Source organism: Oncorhynchus mykiss, chromosome 9 (assembly GCF_057628025.1).
Source record: "Oncorhynchus mykiss isolate SJ-2025 chromosome 9, ASM5762802v1, whole genome shotgun sequence".
NCBI lineage: Eukaryota > Metazoa > Chordata > Actinopteri > Salmoniformes > Salmonidae > Oncorhynchus > Oncorhynchus mykiss.
The window spans coordinates 54,045,638-54,064,132 of NC_143030.1; the positions used below are offsets into that span (position 1 = coordinate 54,045,638).

An 18,495-nucleotide genomic window follows, 5' to 3' on the forward strand; every position below is an offset into this window, starting at 1 on the left:
TCGTTCTGAATATCATTTCCGAGGTAAAAATCAATTTTCAGATGTGCTCCACTGGCGCTGACGAGACATATGACTCAATAGTGTAAACTGTTGTTTACTCTAGTTCTGTACTGTAATCACATCGCTGCTGGTTTTGTAGAGCATTCAGTACATTTACTTTTCCCATTTGCTTTCTTTGTAGTACTGATCTCCTTAAGCAGTCTAGTAGGCTCAGTCAGGTTTTATAACATGTCTCTCTGCCTTCTCTTCATGGGATAAAATAGTGTATGATGAGTCCATACACTATATATTTCCGAACATACTTAAATTTGATTGATAGAAATCATTTCAGAACTGTGTCTTATTTTCACCATCAAAGCCTCTGTTTTTGTGCGGTTCACTGTGACCATGTGGTGTCCAGGCAACCGTCACTGTGTCACACCCGCGAGTAGCATTACTGTGTTATAGTGAGTCAAGTATTGTTGCTTTTCCTTCCAAAAGAAATGAGTATTTAAATAATTTATGTTATCTCTGTTGTTTTATCCCCACAGTGCTTCTCCTACAGATGTTTATTTGTGTTGTGTGGGTTGAGCTGTACAGAGTCAGGTTTGTGGTGGTGTTGCCCTGTCGTGTTGACACAGGCCTGTTATCTCTCTATGATGCTGTGCTATGACGTGTTTCCATGGTGCGTAACCACGGTGATGGTGTTAGCTGATGATCTCTGACTGTATCAAGTGCACTGTGTGTCTGTGTGTCTTGACTCCTGTCTCAACGAGGGAGGCTACAATATGTGTCTGAATATCACAGAGGGGTTCAAATGGGAACGAAAGTCTGTCACAATTCTTTTAATTTCAGGTTGATGTTTGAAGCCATGAAGCCAGATGAGTTTGCTTTGGTTAAACACACACACTAATTATATCACAGCACATCCACATCTGGAGAAGGAGATTCCTATACATGGTACAGTATGGATGAGGAGAGGAACAGCTGTGCCAATATGAAGTCTGTTGCTGAACCTCAATTCTCCTGAAAACCAATACAAATAATCCAAATCCTAATAGGACACTCCCATGACTTGTCTGTTGTGTGTGTGGCATCTTCCATGTTTTAACTGACAATCAGCGGGAACTGTTTTACTCCTATAACGTGAGGTGATCATCAGCCCAAACAGTTAGTTTGATTAGGTTATATTTCAACAGGGAAATATTGATATCCAGACCTCTTAACTCAGCTTTGGTACTGACCAGCCAGAAGAGAGGTGCCATTTAGTCAGCCAGACCTGACAGAGCTGATCACTTCCCCCAGATGATGCCTGATGGCTGGGCAGCATCATGTTCTGTAGCACCAGAAACTGAATGAGGAAACAAGTTTACTAATGGCCTGATTTGTGGATCAATGTGCAGAAGAGAGTGCCAGGCGTTTTGACAGAGCTCTGGTCTGACAGAGAGATGCCTGGATGGAATCCTGTGGTTGTTTCTGATTGTGTTCACTTGTACAGTCAAACATTGTGAAAGTAATGTGATACAGTACACAGGCAGAGTTGTGGCAGTGACTCCAGTACAGTAGTTCAGTGCCTATAAATGTGAGGTAATGCCTCGAATATATGAATTCTATAATAAAATATTTTGACTTGATGTCTGATTCCATTGGTTGTGTGTGCCATTATTTCTGTCAGTTGTTTTCTCTTACTTTCACATGCAGGCAGCAACCAGGTGCCTCATCTTCAGTGTGTAGTTCAATGTCTGGTTCGCAGAGGTGTATCAAAATGTGTGAACATTTGACCTTGTTCATTATAGATGAGCCAGGTGGTACAAAACAGTTCAAACGTTACTCAAGGTTTCTGCTCCTATGGTGAGAATGGAAGTGGTTTCCTTCTTGTTATAATGATGTTAATGTATGGCTCCACGGTCCACGAGTTTTCTAAATGAATTTCCTTATTTTTACCATTTCACTGTAAATGGTATGTCATCCGCACTGAGTGTCGTCATATTCAACGGAACAGTGTGTAACGTAGAATTCCAAATACTGAATTATGAAATGGAAGTATTGTATGTTTCTACTGTGGTACTCTGTTTAGCACGAGTTTAGCCCATGTAAATAATCTGTAGCCAATGTCCCTGTTTCCAGCTACACAGTTTCTTCATTGTACATCATATCAGTGTATAAAACCCAAAATGTTGTCTTTAATGTGATGCCTCTTGGCAGTGAACTTGGTAGGGGAAACTCCCATGAAGGCAAGGGCCAATTAGGCAGCTCCCTACCCAGAACACTCATGGTCCACACAAACGGCAACACAGTCGTGAAGAGGGCACAACAATGCCTCTTCCCCCTCAGGATGCTGAAAAGACTTGAGTCCTCAGATCCTCAAAGTTCTACAGCTGCACCATGAGAGCATGGCTACATCACTGCTTGGAATGGCAACTGCTTGGCATCCAACTGCAAGGCGCTACAGAGGATAGCGCGTACAACCCAGTGCGTCACTGGGGCCGAGCTCCCTGTAAACAAGCACCTCTATACCAGGCGTTGTCAGAGGAAGGCCCTACAACTTTTCAAAGACTCCAGCTTCTACCCCCAAGCTATAAGACTGCTAAATAGCTAGTTACTGTTTATTATCTGGCCCTACCTATATGTACATGTCTACCTCATGTCGACTCAGTACAGGTACCCTCTGTATATAACCAAGTTATTGTTGCTTATTGTCTATTTATTCCTTGTTTTATTCCCTAAATTATTTAGACTAGTTCTCCATTTAAAAAAATAAATCTCTGCATTGTTGGGAAGGGCCCACTAGTCTGCACCTGTTTTTTAAGAAGCATGTGACAAATAAAATTTGATGGATTTGATTTTGAATCCCTAGCCCTGAACACTGCACTTAGTTACAGTGGGGCAAAGAAGTATTTAGTCAGCCACCAATTGTGCAAGTTCTCCCATTTAAAAAGATGAGAGAGGGAAAAGATGCAAAGGGACCAGGACGACTCATCCGTGTAAAGGAAAGAATGAATGGGGCCATGTGTCGTGAGATTTTGAGTGAAAACCTCCTTCCATCAGGCATTGAAGATGAAACGTGGCTGGGTCTTTCAGCATGACAATGATCCCAAACACACCGCCCGGGCAACGAAGGAGTGGCTTCGTAAGAAGCATTTCAAGGTCCTGGAGTGGCCTAACCAGTCTCCAGATCTCAACCCCATAGAAAATCTTTGGAGGGAGTTGAAAGTCAGTGTACTTATTTTCCACCATAATTTGCAAATAAATTCATTAAAAATCCTACAATGTGATTTTCTGGATTTTTTTTCTCATTTTGTCTGTCACAGTTGAAGTGTACCTATGATGAAAATTACAGGCCTCTCTCATCTTTTTAAGTGGGAGAACTTGCACAATTGGTGGCTGACTAAATACTTTCTCGCCGCACTGTAACTGAGAGGTAATGTGTTCAGGTTCACCAACCAGAACCCAGGGAGAAGCAGGGTTTGATGAGCTTGTTTCAAAAACCCATTGTGGCTATTTGAATATAACCCAGATACACATTTTGAACTAAACGGTTTTCTCTTCTCATCTTGTGGCTTTACCTGGCCTCTACAGTATATGCATTCATAGATGTGTCATGCCCCAATAACTGCTTCCTTACCTATGCATATTTTCTGCTTCTTTTTCCGATTCTGTTTTCTTGATAGTTAATTTTCTATTCTTGTCAATATTCATGCATACATCATTGGGTTTGTTTTGTTTGGGACGGTTTTGATTATTCCTGGAGTTCTGGTTTTGTTGCTGCACTTTGGTTCTTTGTGAGGCATTCAGTGATAAACTACTACATCTCTAGATGCTTTTATAGTTTATTTCATGGTTGTAAATGAGGTTATTCAAAAATATATACAGTTAGAGCTAAGGTCAACATCCTATCACAATGCTCAGGCCTTTACTTATGTATTTATCAACATATCAAGGTTGTCTTTTGTTTTTGGAGGTCATTTAAAAATCGAATCTCTGAGATCTAGTTATGTCTGGATGGTAGAATCATTCATTAGGGACATCAGAAGGAGAACGTGCGTAAGGTACAGTACACCATTAATTGAATCACTTATTTACCAGCCAAACTTGATTAGAGCACTGAGCCAGAGGAATCCCAGAGGGATTCTATAGAAGCCTCTGAAACACTATCTGCACTAATTGAGTTTAAGGGTGAGGCAATTAAAACGATGAACAGTAGTCATGCACTACAGATTAACAAGAGGAAACATTTCAGTATCAGCAGTGCATGTTCTCGAAGGACCTACTCAGACCGGTTGTCCGCAGACAAATAGTGAGAAATGGACGTCATTACATCCTCATAAGAGGTAATGATAATGAACACATAATGTCTCCTCTGCATCTTCCCAAGACGCATCAATCATTTTCTGATACATACAACAGGATGATGCACACTACTGCCGGAGAGCTTGTTTGTCTTGATTCTCACTAAGCAGAAAAGTAGAAGAACATGAAGTTGTGACTGGAGAACTTGTGAACACAGACAATGGAATGAATTCCACCACCACTGAGTATTTTTCTAAGTCCACATCAACAATAACATCAAACGCTAACATCTATTTGTTGCCTTGTTTCTTATCGTATTACAAGACAAAGACCACTGTTAGTAAGGCTTGAGTGACGTGGGTAAATGTGTGAATGTACTGTATGCACACGAAGATGAATACCCGGCTGCACTCACACCCACCCATGCATCCTCACATGCCCATGCACAAACACACACATACAGTTGAGGTATAGGCTACATGCTAAGTCTGGATCTGAGTGCATAAAAGCTTTTCCAGTTGAGAACATGGCGATGATGAGTAACTAACACAGGAGCAGAGTCGTTCGTTTATAGACTCAGTTGTTGCTGCCGCTGCCTTCCACTGCTCTGCCTGGCTGCCTCACCATCCATTAGGAAATTGGGAGCTAAAACTTCACAAACTCAATTAGCTCTCTTTCTCTTTCTGATCTCTTTCTAATCTCTCTCTTTTCAGTAGAATGACATTTTCAGTAGAATGAGATACTCATTAAGGCCTACCTCTCCATCAGTTTCTTTCATAGTTTGTCAGATAGAGAGAATCACATAACTTAACTCATACCACATCAACCTTCTATATGCTACGCAATTAACCCGGTAACCCAAGAATAGTAATACAATGTACCTGCAGCTATAACACTAACCGTTAACCCTACAATGGTATTACAATGTACCTACAGCTATAACACTAACCTTTAACCCTACAATGGTATTACAATGTACATACAGCTATAACACTAACCTTTAACCCTACAATGGTAATACAATGTACTTACAGCTATAACACTAACCTTTAACCCTACAATGGTAATACAATGTACCTACAGCTATAACACTAACCTTTAACCCTACAATGGTATTACAATGTACATACAGCTATAACACTAACCTTTAACCCTACAATGGTATTACAATGTACTTACAGCTATAACACTAACCTTTAACCCTACAATGGTAATACAATGTACCTACAGCTATAACACTAACCTTTAACCCTACAATGGTATTACAATGTACATAACAGCAATCCTGACCATAGAATGGTATCACAATGTTCCTACAGAGGTCATGCTAACAGCAATCCTGACCCTAACCATAGCATTACAGCTATAGGTATATTGTGATACCATTCTAACAGCAATCCTGACCCTAACCTTGAAATATATCTTAACCTAACCTCAGCTGTTATCCATAACCCTGCAGAGTTGTGGTTGATAGTTTGAGCATCTACAGACCATCAATAGATGCTCTATCCAAATAAAGTGGGACCCTGGATTACATGCTAAATCAAATGCAACAATAAATACATAAATTGTTTTTACATACAAAACATATTCAATTTGTGATGACATTCATTTAATCTAGTATTTATCAAGACTATATGAAATGAGCAGCGGTCTAAGGCAATGCATCTCAGTGCTAGAGGTGTCACTACAGTCACCCTGGTTCAAATTCAGGCTGTATTCACAACCGGCCGTGATTGGGGGTCCCATAGGGCGGCACACAATTGGCCCAGCGTTGTCTGAGTTTGTCCGGTGTAGGCCGTCATTGTAAATAAGAATTTGTTCTTAACTGACTTGCCTGGTTATATAAAGGTTAAATAAAGGTTAAAGAAAAATGGTTGAACTGCGTTTATTACAAAATAGTTGTCTGTGTCTGCCACCTACTGGTACAAATTTGTGGAGCAGCCTGTTCAATGACGTCACTCAATAATGTGAAGGAAAATATACCATGTTTGGATAGAAGGAGTTGGCCATAGTTTCAACTCTCATTCCATAGGAAATGACTATTCAGTTGCTTTAGAAATGAACTTTGCCAGTTTACCATATTTATATTTGGTACAGAGTATAATGTGAGTATGGACGTAATTGCCTGACGGGACACACACATAATTGGGGGTTTAGTACACTGAAGATTATTAATAGATTATTTTTCTCACCATGTGACATTTGAAACCCATGGCCCTTTGGCAGTTTATAATAAGTGGGACAGTAACATTTGGGTTTGGGAAATAAGGATGGTATTTAAAGGTCCAATGCTGCCATTGTTATCTCAATATAAATGTTCTGGGTAAAAAATGCAATACCTGTGAATGTTTGCAACTAAAATGGTAAAAAAAAAAAAAACTAAAGAATTTAGCTAGGACTTTCTGGTATTGGGCTGGGTGGGCAGGGGAAAACTGAAAACTAGATGTTGGCAGAGAGGTTAGGAACTCTCTTTCTTATTGGTCTATTAACAAATTTACTGCCTGATCATGTCACCAGGCAGGACAAAACTCCATCCAACCAAAACAGGCTGAAATCTTTTTAAGCAGCTTACACTAAAAAGGAAATTAACATAGTGTTCACAATTTCACAGTATTATTCCAACCTCATTCTGTGGGAAATATATATAAAACACAGCAAAATCACACTTTTGACTGCACTGGGCCTTTAATTTGTAGTTTAGAATGAAAATGAAAGACAGGAGATTTGATGCATTTCAGCGTTTTTATTTGAGCACTCAAAAGAAAGTATTCATAACAACCATGTTACGTGTCCTTCGCAGCCATGGATTTATCTTTACGACTACGAGCAGAGCTTGGACACACAGGGCTTATCCACATGACAAATGGAAACCGTTATGAGATCATATTCCAGGCTAGAACGAGCATTTCATACCATTTGATAATTGTTAACACGATTTGATCATGTTTTGTGTCTGCAAATGAACAACTTTTAATTGGTTTTATGTGAAGAGAGTCCTACATTTTGTTTTATGTCATGCAACACTAATCAGAGGTGTTCTGGACCACAACATTAAGCTATCATCAAAACCGAAACCATAAGGAACTCTTGTCTGAAATGTTGTGGCACATCACTTAGACTGCACTCGCAAATGTCTGACTGACAAAGAGTGGTGTCAGGGGAATATCAGCCCTGTGAATCCAAGCCCAGTTAGAGAGGTTGAAATTGTGACATGTGAAATAGTGCTGTCATGTCCAGTTGCCAGGTTTGTATTGAGGATAGTCTACATGCTGGGAATAAAAGTACTTTGTCCTCTCATTCAACACAGGCTGTAAAAAGAGGTGAAACAAGAACATCAGAATGTTTCATGACCACACACAATGATTGTGCAACTTATCATGAGGTGAATATTACACATGATATGACTGTATACTCACTTTATTTGGGGGGGGGGGGGACAGTTCACAGTGCATTTCTCATGTGAGTGATGGGGCTCTTGTCCATGTGCAGTAGATGTACAGTACAACACAATCATTTACTACCTGAGGTTTCATTCAAAATATAAAATCTGTATCACTACAATGATGTGGTTTTAAACCGAGGTCACATTGAGCCAGATGTGATGCAATGATATGAAATGATTTCCAATACATGTTTTGTTGATTGAATTACAGTGATATGGGTATATCCACTCTTTGGGCAAACAAGCGAATTAGATTGTATTTAACTGTAAAATGTGTATGTTGAAGGAGTCACCACCATTGAAACGCAGCTGTATCTTCTGTGCAGTAGCTAACCCAAAACCCACGTAGCTAGCTTTAAAGTAGCCCGGTGAATACTAACATTTAGATGGCTTAATACTGCCATTGGTGGAGTCTGTTGGACAACTACTGCTCTAGGTTTGTGTTCAGGAACATGAGTGGAGAACAAGAGATAGTCAAACTATAGTCATATCACTGACCCTCTTCACAATCAGTAGCACAAACACACGCAGGCACACACACAAGCACACACATACATACAAACATACACACACACACACACCTTAATGTGTCATTATACAGTGGTGACAGACAATAGAGGGCTGTGACCGAGAATGTTGTCCCCCTGCCCCACCCTTGTCCCATGGGTCAGCAGCTCCTCCACTGTGGTCCAGTCATCCAGCAGTTTATGGTTCCTCAGACGGCTCTGCTTCCTGTGGCTGAGCTCCAGCACTGTGCTGCAGCCTCCTCCAGGACCCCCTGCACCCCCAAGGCCCCCAGCAACCCCTGTACCTCCAGCCCCATTCTCCCCTGCCCCCTCAGCCGCACGGTTCAGCTTCCTCTGCCTCTGCTCCCGGGCCCACGCCAGGTGGCGCCGGCGCTCCGTCCTGTTCCAGTAGCGGCCTGCCCAGGCCTCCCCGCGGGCTTCCTCGTCCGTGGTGACCTCACTCCGCTCGTCAGCCAGCCGGGAGGCCCGTGCCTTCAGGAGCTGGTTCCTCACTGCCCGGGGATTCCCAGAGAGACCCCTCCTGGAGCGGACAGAGGGCCCATCCAGCGTGCTATAGAGGGGACCGCAGGGACAGTCTGCTTGGGGCCAGTCCCCACCAATGTGAGGATGTCCCAGTGTCGCAAACTGACGCCAGTCTGCTGGCTCCTTCCCACGCTGTTTCTTTGATGGACTCTTGGAAAGACCTGGTTTCTCACTGTTATATTCCTCACTGGCCATACTGCTTCTGTGGTTATCCACACATCCTTGCCAGGTGCCTTCCACATGGTCACTCAGTGGACATCTTCTCTTCTCACTGATGTCTGTGTTGAACCCCCTGTTGTATTGTCCTGTGCCAGAGTTCTCAGTGGGCACGGCTAGGTGGTGTGGGCTGCTGGGCGGTTGTCGGTTCACGTGTCTGTATTTCCCTGTGGCAGTGTTCCCAGCGGGCAGGGCTGGGTGGCTGGCCCGTCTCCTGTCTGATAAGTCATGCACAGTTTGGCTGCGGCTGGGAAGGTCCTCAGAAGAGTGCTGGTTCAGCATCAATGCTCTCCTCTGGCAGGGTTCTGTACGGCAGCTGGAGGCAGCAACCCTAGGAGCAAACCCGGTGCCATGCCTGCTCAGCTGGGGGCTCCTGGCTTTGCGGAACTGAATGGAGCTACTACCCATGGTGCACTGGTGGGTCATGGCTGTGTGAACTCCGTCTGCGGCTCTACCAGCCTGGGGGTCACAGGTCAGGGTCTCAGGGATGGACTCCAGGTCCCAGCGAGACTTCGATCTCTGTTCCCGGGGCACGACGCGACTCCGGTAGTTGTGGATCCTCCCATCTATAATCTTCTGGAAGTGGCGGAACTCCCCTGTGCTGACGCTGTGGAAGCCAGAGTCACTAAGCTCTGACGAAAGGAGGGACTCAGAGGAGGGAGAGCTTCCCCGGCTGGTGTTTCCTGGAGGAGAGGACATAGGGGCCTCTACCCCCTCCTCTGTCTCTGGGTCAGACAGGTCCCCCTGGTGGAGGCTGCCGTCGGTGCAGCCCAGGCCGCTGTCAAGCTCGTGGAGAGGCAGGTAATTCAGAGGCCTGTCCAGCCAGTGGCCCTCATATTCACTCTGACATAGAGGATGGAAGAAACATTGGTTGTTATACTTGTGAATGTTTATGACCACGTGTCCAAATAGACAATTGTTTTCTATCTTTTTATTTCTTACAGTACCTGGCTCAGGAAGCTGCTAGGCTCATCATTATCAGTGTTACAGCAGCCAATCAGACAGTTCCTGTTATTGGGCTGGTTAGTCATCATCTCTGGATCCTATAGGTGAACATAAGGAGTGGATACACAAGTCTTAGATATCAATGGGATGTACAAAATCTAGGCTAGACTCATTAACAGATGTAGGATATTAATTTGATCACCCTGTTAGAGGAGAATGTATAACTTGTGTATTTGAGGTATAAAAATACTTCTGAAGTTTGTCATTTCCACTTAGAAATGGTAGACTTGATTCTCCCTTACAAAAAATGTACCAACCCTAACAAAAAATGTACCAACCCTAACAGAAAATATACCAACCCTAACAAAAAATTTACCAACCCCGACAAACATGTCCATTCATTATAATCCACATAATACATTTCCCATTGCAGCAGGATTATTTTCCTGCTGTAGCAAACCGGCTCAAATTAATAACTCACATCATCATACTCTATCCTGTTAATGTCCTCCAGATTGTAGGCAACACTGGGGAGGTATCCAGTGGCTGCATAGAGTTCTGGTGGAAGGGTCATGTGATCATAGTAAGGTCTGTGGAGAATGAGGTCATCACATATGAAAACATGGCTGTTTCACACCGTAGGCATTTTAAGCGTAAGTGACTATGTTTACACATTAGACTGGTTCAAGTCAGTGGTTCCATTCAATTCTAACACCGCTTCTGTATACATCTCACGGCTATACTCTAAATGACATAACCCAGAGCCTCAATCATGGGACATCACTGGTTCAATATAACTGGGTCACTATTAATCTGCCATTATACTTGCATACACAAGCAAATAAAGAGACAGAGAACAAGTAGAGAGGCCCAAACCAAGCAGCACATACCCAGAAGCGTAGGCACAGAGGCCAGGCCCGGCCCCCTCCCCCTCCCCTAGGGCCCTCAGAGCCTCCCAGGATTGCTGCTCCGTCTGGGTGCCGCAGTCAGACACTGGGTACTGGGAGTGATGACGCCTTCTTCCTCGCCGGTGTCTCCCCTCAATCTGCATAGTGATTGGCTGCTCAAAGCCGTCCCCCCGGAACTGCAACTTCTCTCGGTGGCTGAGATGGGACAGGTCACGCCCTTTGACCTGGGAGACATATGAACATGCAAGGTCAGATGTAGAGGAAGTGAGGTAGTTGAGTTTTGCTGGTTCATTCATGCCATCTGATATCTTATGTCTGTTTTGTCTTTTGTTAGACACAAGGACATCACAGGACCGGGATGGCACAGTTGATTTAATGTACAGTATATGTGTGGGCCATGTCCCATCGAACAAAAGCACTATGGTGGAAAGAATAATATAGGATCAACACCTCAATAAAGATCATGTTTGGAAGTGGCAGACAGTACTGTAAGCAGACATTAGCTTCTTGTTATTATAATGCGTGAAGTCTCATGGGTCTAGAAATGTAGGCCAGCTGAGCTGGACTGATTCTCGCCATGGATTCTGGGCTGTGCTTTCTGGCTCATCTGAAAAGCTTTGTGCTCAATAAAACCCTAGAGATGCAACTCAGGAAGATCTTTTCCACCCCACTGCACTCTAGGGCTGTCCCCGACTAAAGAAAATCTGGGTGGACCAGGAGTCATCTGCTCTTTTGACCAATCGATTGTTTGACATTTTAAAACGCATATTTTTCAATATATAGACACATCCTAAGTGTTAAAATCATATCAACTATATGCACTGAGCTTGTCTGATGCTTTAAGCACTGTTTCTCTTTTATGCTCTGTTTGATGAAATAATTAAGACACACAAAGAACTAGAGGGAGTACAACCACAATTGATTTTCCTTCTGCAGGGCCGGGCTCACACTTGATGTGCTGGGTTTTAAAAAATCACAGCCAGTATCTGTGTGACTCGTACCCATTGTGTCTCTCTCCTCCCTGCTGCAGTGACCACCACCGAACATCAACAGTGTTTATCGCGCTGTCCATGTTGCTGAAGCTGGAACATAATCACAGCCATTTCTGACTGAAAAGTTCTGTTACCGAAATCCTTCACTTCTTATGGAAAGAACATTCCCTATTCCCTCAACCGTTGCTCTCTTTATGTGACACGTGTGCATCGAAAGCAAGTGACCAATAGGGCCTGACCTACAGCATAATCACATCAATAAAATGGTTATAACAATCTCAGAACACCGTAACACATGTGACAGCAAAATGGATGCAAAGGACGTGACAAATAAACTTGAAACAGGATTGTTTACTGGTTGCTCAGGAGGTAAAGGGGAAGTCAGATGTGTGGAATAAATCTTACTAGTTGTGTAAAATACTGGAGATCAACAAATAAAATAAAAATAAGAAGCAACACTTCTTTATATATATTATGTGTGCCAAACAGGTGCTGTTCGATTACAATATAATTTTCCTGATCGTTTGGAAGAAAGAACAAAACTAAATCAATCATAAATCTATCAGAGAGTCTGTGGTAATTTGTTTTGTAAAGCCTTTATTACAGCAAAGACTAAAAACAGTCACATTCATTTCTGAATACAATTTCCCGAAATGGAACGGTTTATTTATTGCTTATGCTAATTATTCAAGGGTCGCATTGTTATTTTATTTTAAAACAAAAATGCTTGATGACATGAACAAATGAATGATTGTTGATACAGCAGCCTATATAAGTATTGAAATATAGGCCTTACTAAGTTACGGTATCAAGACTGAACAGGATGTGCTCTTGGGCCTACAATGGTGGTTATACAAGGCTGTTATATAAGATTACTAATGATAATGACGTTAATTATTATTATAATGATGATCATAATAATAATAGTAATAACAACAATAAGAAAGAGATCAAGAAAAAGGAAGATTAATGTTATTACTATAAATATAATTTTGGAACAGTGGAAACAACACAAAATAAGTTATAAACAATACCAGAGGCTGTTCTAAGGAAATAAAAAAAAGTGTAAAGCCTTTATTACAGCAAAGTAAAGATAAAAAATAGCCGAATTTGTGAAATCGTTTATCCAACATGTTGTGATTGGATGAGGCTTGGTGCTCACGGAATCAGTAGGCTACTAAACAAACACTCAGGCAACAGAAGTAGGATCTGTCTTATTTCTGTAGATATACAGTACCAGTCAAAAGTTTGGACACACCTACTCATTTACAGTGGCTTGCGAAAGTATTCACCCCCCTTGGCATTTTTCCAGTTTTGTTGCATTATTAGATTTTGGGGGGGCTTGTATCATTTCATTTACTCAACATGCCTACCACTTTGAAGATGCAAAATATTTTTGATTGAAAGCTTGAGCACGCAAAATATTACTTTTTGTTTAACACTTTTTTGGTTACTACATGATTTCATATGTGTTATTTCACAGTTGTAATGTATTCACTATTATTCAAACTTTTGACTGGTACTGAACATGGATGATTTTTAAAGCTAGGCACATTTAACAGCTAGTATATTGATTATAGACCTAAATAATTGGGGTTTCCTCTCTTCTCACTTTTCTTAGACAATAAGGCAAGGGCTGTTTTCTCGTCTCCTCATTCTGCTGTTGCCAATATGCTGTTTAACTGCTATTATTCACAATCAGTGCATTCGGAAAGTATTCAGATCCCTTCACTTTTTCCACATTTTGTTATTGTCACGATCGTCGTAGTGAGGAGACCAAAGCGCAGCGTGGTGTGAATACATCATTTTAATGTAGATGAAAGAACACGACGAACACTAAACAAACGAACAAAATAATAAGACGAACGTGACCGCTATAGAAACTGAGTGCTAACATGCAACATCACATAGACAATAACCCACGAAACACAATACAAAACAGGCTACCTAAATATGGTTCCCAATCAGACAACGACAAACACCTGCCACTGATTGAGAACCATATCAGGCCAAAACACATAGAAACAGACTAACTAGACATGCAATATACAATGCCCACTCATATCACACCCTGACCAAACAAAACATAGAAACCAACAACGCAAATAATGGTCAGAGTGTGACAAACACTCCCCCTAAGGTGCGGACTCCGGCCTCAAAACCTAAACCTATAGGGAAGGGTCTGGGTGGGCATCTGGCCGCGGGACGTGAACCCCACTCCACCATAGTCATTTCCCTCTTCAAGGGCCTCTTTAGAGTGACGACCCTCGCCTCCGACCTTGGGTCTAAGACCCTAATTAAAGGCCCCACTGGACTGAGGAGCGCCTCTGGACTGAGGGGCAGCTCCGGACTGAGGGGCAGCTCCGGACTGGCTGGCGGCTCTGGCGGCTCCTGGCCGGCTGACGGCTCTGGCGGGTCTTGGCCGGCTGACGGCTCTGGCGGGTCCTGGCCGGCTGACGGCTCTGGCGGGTCCTGGCCGGCTGACGGCTCTGGCGGGTCCTGGCCGGCTGACGGCTCTGGCGGCTCCTGGCCGGCTGACGGCTCTGGCGTGTCCTGGCTGGCTGACGGCTCTGGCGGCTCCTGGCTGGCTGACGGCTCTGGCGGCTCCTGGCTGGCTGGCGGCTCTGGCGGCTCCTGGCTGACTGGTGGCTCTGGCGGCTCCTGGCTGACTGGTGGCTCTGGCGGCTCCTGGCTGACTGGCGGCTCCTGGCTGACTGGCAGCTCTGGCGGCTCCTGGCTGACTGGCAGCTCAGGACAGATGGGAGACTCTGGCGGCTCAGGACAGACGGGAGACTCTGGCGGCTCTGGGCAGGAGGTAGGCTCTGGCGGCGCTGGACAGGTGGGAGCACCTGTAGGGATGAGACGGAGAGACAGCCTGGTGCGGGGGGTTGCCACCGGAGGGCTGGTGTGTGGAGGTGGCACTGGATAGACCGGACCGTGAAGGCGTACTGGAGATCTTGATAGCAGGGCTGGCACCATACGCCCTGGCTGGATCCTCACCCTAGCCCAGCAGATGCGGGGATGTAGTGCACCGGCCTAAGCACGCGTACTGGGGACACCGTGCGCTCCACCGCATAACACGGTGCCTGACCAGTACAACGCCCGCCGCGGTAAGCACGGTTCGGAGAACTGTTACGCCGAGCTGGCACAGGACGTGCAGGGCTAGGGAGGCGCACAGGAGGCCTGGTGCAAGGGGCTGGCACAGTCTTCACCAGACGGCTAGCACGCACCTCAGGACGAGTATGGAGAGCTGACCCAGGTGACATTAATCCCCAACACGCTCCGTCGGGCGGATGTCGTGCCTCAGGCACCAACACAGCACCTCCCTCATAACTCTCTCCTCCAATCTCCCCATTAACTCCTTCACTGTCTCTGCTTCGCTCACCTCCAATACCGCCCTGACCGGCTCTGGTTCCATCCTTGGCCCCTTACGGTAAGCTGGGGGAGTTGGCTCAGGTCTGACTCCTGACTCTGCCACACTCTCCCTGTGCCTCCCCCCCAATACATTTTTGGGGCTGCCTCTCGGGCTTCCAGCCGCGCTGCCGTGCTGCCTCCTCATACCGGCGCCTCTCTGCTTTCGCTGCCTCCAGCTCTGCTTTGGGGCGGCGATATTCCCCTGGCTGTGCCCAGGGTCCTTCGCCGTCTAGAATTTCCTCCCAAGTGTAACAGTTAGCGGTCATGGTATGAAAGTTTGGCTTTGAGTGGTTCTGCACTGAAGTCCACAAGTGAAGGGAAAAGGTTAGAGGAGGAGAGCGAAAAGGAATTTTACAACTAGCAAAGTGATGATGCTGTATGTGGCTGCTTTGAAAGTGAACTGTGTGCGGGTGATTCGGGGTGTATTCATTCCGCTGATTCTGTTGCAAAACGTTTCTCAAACGGAACGAAGCGGGGAGGGACCTACCTGATTTTGTCCAATAGAAACTCTTGTTTCAGTTGAAAAACGGAATGTTTTGCAACTGTTTGGACTAATGATTACACCCAAGATCAGCTAGATCCAGGCAATAGTGTGCATGGCCGTATTGAATGTGTCGCTTTCTGTCACCTTGATTTACTCCAATTTGTCTCTTGACCTGTGCACCTACATTATAAACGTTCAATTGTAGGCTAAGCTGAAGCAACCTCATGATGGGTTTAGGACAAATTTGAGTATCATGTAGTTGCTTAAATCTATCGATGATACATTGAGCTGGGTGAATGGAATATAAATGACAGTCATCCAATATGCTGTAATAGAAATAAAGTCATGCACATAAAAAATGTATTGTCCTCAATCATCTTAAACGGCACCGACCGCCACTGGTATACTGTGTGTCTGTGCTTGCAAACTTGTGAATTTATATGCATGTGTATTGTGCTCAGATTCCAGTTTATAAATTCAAGACAGGCAGCCAGGTTGAGCAGCCATAGCTATTGCTAACAGTAGTTACTCCATTGACAATGGAGACATACACTCTATCAGGTCACCCATGAACACATTCACCCTCTGGTCACCAACGAGCAATCTTCTCTTAATGCACAGTATACAATTCTTTTGATGCATTACAATTCACAGTATCTGGACCATGGCTGCAAAAATGGCCAGAGGCTGCTTGGGGCAAATAGAGATAGACAGTGTGTTGGTGAATAGTCGGCCTGTCTAGAGGCATCTACATGGCTTCCTGTGAGACCAGAGCAGGTCACCACAGCCACCATCAGTCCCTGTTAGCTACTCTTCAACACACACAGAAACTGCAGTAGTGCCTGTTCTTTTCATGGAAAATTTTTGCCAACACCAATACGGTATGCATGCTAAAGACCCTCAGTTATGCAAACACACTCAAACGAACGCACATGAGGTCATACCATAAAATTGTGCGTGACCACACAAACACTTACGCACGCACACACACACGGTCTGCCCCGATCGGGTCTTCAGATTACGTAGCCTGCGTATGCTGACTTTTCTGTGTGAAGGAAGACATGATGGCAACAGTATAGGCTGCTTTGTCTATAAGCACACAAATCCCAGAACAAAGGCACAGGTTGAACGCACTCATGCAAACACACACACACACACACACACACACACACACACACACACACACACACACACACACACACACACACACACACACACACACACACACACACACACAGCCACCCTTACTTACCCCATTCCCATTGTCAGCCCACTGTCCCTGTCCAGAGAGCCGACAGCCCATGTCTGTGTCACTCTGGTGGAGGTCTGGCCGATCCACTTACAGCAGTGGAGGGGGAGAAAGGAGGAGGGAAGGCCAGCTCGAAGGTAAGAGGAAGGTAGACAAGCCAGCTCAGAGGTATGAAGGATGAAACCAGTGCAGCAGTGCATCGATCCAATCTGTGCCAGAGTCCTGGGAAGAGGAAAGGCGGGCAGAAATGCCCCCCCCCCCTCCTCAAATGATAGAGAATGTGAGCCTTGTCAGTGCGTGGATTCTGCAGTGCTGGAGAATAGAATGCTGCTGTTACTCGCTTCACTTCTCTCTCATCCTCTCTCAGAGTCAGCCTCTGAGGCTCCACCCACGAACAGACCCTCTGCTCATGCATATTCAGCATCTGTCAACACCAATGAACCAATCCCAGAGCCAGAATGAGAGAGGGAGGGAGGCCTGTGGATGGTATTGGTTCAAAGGATTAGCAGTCAAACATTCATTCATTTATTCAGTCTTCCCCACAGTGTTTATCACCATTTGTACTTGATGAAAATGAAATGGTCTTTCCCTTTTTAAACCCTCTCCTCCCCAAACGAAGGTACAGTATGTTGGTAATTGCATGGCAGAGATTACTCCCATATCAATGTGATATTTTGCATTATGTTTATATTTGCCATTTTAATGATAGAAGCTAAGAGTGTCAGTAAACAAATACAGTATCTCATTATTATGCTTAAATATTTGAGTAGCTAACCCTTGGCAAGAACTCTTACCAGCTGTGGAATTATTGAATGCTGGGGAATTGGTTTAGTTATGGAACATTGTTGTAGTGGCATAAGGTGTCCAGAAGGAGAGGGAGTTTAGCAAGAAACACTAATGCTGGTTAATGAGCTTTCATTCTAAACTCTAGGGAGAGAAAGGCATAAACACACATCCACCAGCACACATTACTTCACATCACCTACAGCACCCAGTGTCACAGGAAGGCCAAAAAGATCATCAAGGACAACAACCACCCAAGCCACTGCTTGTTCACCCTGCTATCATCCAGAAGGCGAGGTCAGTAGAGGTGCATCAAAGCTGGGACCAAGAGACTGAAAAACAGCTTATATCTCAAGGCCATCAGACTGTTAAATAGCCACCACTAGCACATTAGAGGTTGCTGCATAGACTTGAAATCACTGGCCACTTTAATAATGGAGCACTTTTCACTTTAATCATGTTTACATATTTTGCATTACTCATTTCATATGTATATACTGTATTATATTATATTCTACTGTATCTTAGTCTATGCCGCTCTGACTTTAATTACATGTGTGTGTATTGTTGTGTATTGTTAGATATTACTGCACTGTTGGAGTTAGAAACACAAGCATTTCGATACACCCGCAATAACATCTGCTAAGCACGTGTATGTGACCGATAACATCTGCTAAACACGTATATGTGACCAATAACATCTGCTATACACGTGTATGTGAACGATAACATCTGCTAAAC

General features: G+C 44.2%; 1 protein-coding gene across 1 annotated transcript; it reads right to left on the minus strand.

Annotated features, from left to right (window-relative positions):
* Positions 1-7,000: 7,000 nt before the first annotated feature.
* LOC110532274 (uncharacterized) lies at positions 7,001-17,386 on the minus strand. Its single transcript, XM_036988216.2, has 5 exons — positions 16,975-17,386; positions 10,815-11,056; positions 10,406-10,514; positions 9,927-10,022; positions 7,001-9,822 (listed from the first exon to the last, which is right to left on the minus strand). Exons 1-5 carry the CDS (start codon positions 17,023-17,025, stop codon positions 8,308-8,310), a joined length of 2,013 nt encoding a protein of 670 aa, XP_036844111.1. The 5' UTR covers positions 17,026-17,386; the 3' UTR covers positions 7,001-8,307.
* Between the last annotated feature and the right edge of the window lie 1,109 nt (positions 17,387-18,495).